Raw genomic sequence first — 945 nt, 5'->3', positions numbered from 1 at the left:
GGGAGAGGCTGGGGTGTGTGCGTGGGGCAGTATGGGGCTGGGGCACAGGCAGAGAGGAGCAGTATAGGGGTAGAGCGTGTGCGTACGGCTGTAAGGGGGTGTACGGGTGGGGGCAGAGCGTGCAGGGGGCTGTTTGGGGGGGTACAGCTCATACAGAGGGGTACGGGGGCAGACGCTTGCTGCTGCCCGCCCAATCCCGCCGGCCGGGGCGGCCCCGCTCCCTGTGCCCGGGGTTATTCCCGCTAATTCCCGCCGAGACACTGAGGCTAATCCCCCTTGTGCTCGCCCATCACCACCCCGCCTCGTTAGCTCTAATTCCCCACCCCAGCCGCACCGACCCTCCGCTCCTTCTCCGACCATTCCTTTAATTATTTTCTAGGAGTTACTATATTCGTAGAACTCTTTTTCTGCCCGTTGTCATTGAGCGGTGCCGCCTCTCCTAAACCATAATTGCTTTACAAACGGGGGGAGGCTTCTCCTTAAACCTTTAACTCTCAGGCACTGATTTTGTTCTAATGATACGGTTTTATTATCGCATGGGAGGGGGGTTGTGATTGCAGCGGCTCTCCGAGATGACTCCGATTTACTTCGTCCCCATAGAGAGATGCTACTAAATTGGCTTCTTTCCATTTATTTTATTTTATTTTTTTTTTTAATTTAAGCTGATTCGGGCTGAGAACAAGAGGCTGAACAAGGCGACGGACGCGGTGGAGAGAAGGGGACCGTACATCATGAGCAAGCCTCCCTCCCTTCACGCCAAGCTCCGTAAGTGACGCTCGGTGACATCCCAAGGGTCTCTGCTGGGATTTGGGGTGACAACTGCGCCTCTCGCCCGGGGTGGGAGCGACCAAACCCCTTTTTATTCCTTGCTGGGATAAAACCATAAAAAAAAAACCCCACCATAAAACCCTATAGGCGCTGCGTATGGAAAGCGCCGCAGGCGCC

General features: G+C 55.2%; 1 protein-coding gene across 1 annotated transcript in view; it reads left to right on the top strand.

Moving 5' to 3' along the window:
• FAM219B (family with sequence similarity 219, member B) overlaps nt 1-945 on the top strand; it is an 8,791-nt gene that overhangs the window by 5,995 nt on the left and 1,851 nt on the right. The window contains exon 2 of the mRNA XM_009886697.1: nt 663-769. Coding sequence (XP_009884999.1) covers nt 663-769 — 107 coding nt within the window. The remainder of the gene's footprint in view (nt 1-662; nt 770-945) is intronic.

Source organism: Charadrius vociferus, unplaced genomic scaffold (assembly GCF_000708025.1).
Source record: "Charadrius vociferus isolate BGI_N301 unplaced genomic scaffold, ASM70802v2 scaffold356, whole genome shotgun sequence".
NCBI lineage: Eukaryota > Metazoa > Chordata > Aves > Charadriiformes > Charadriidae > Charadrius > Charadrius vociferus.
The sequence above is the reverse complement of the archived record's forward strand: the minus strand, read 5'-3'. Positions and strand labels throughout refer to the sequence as shown.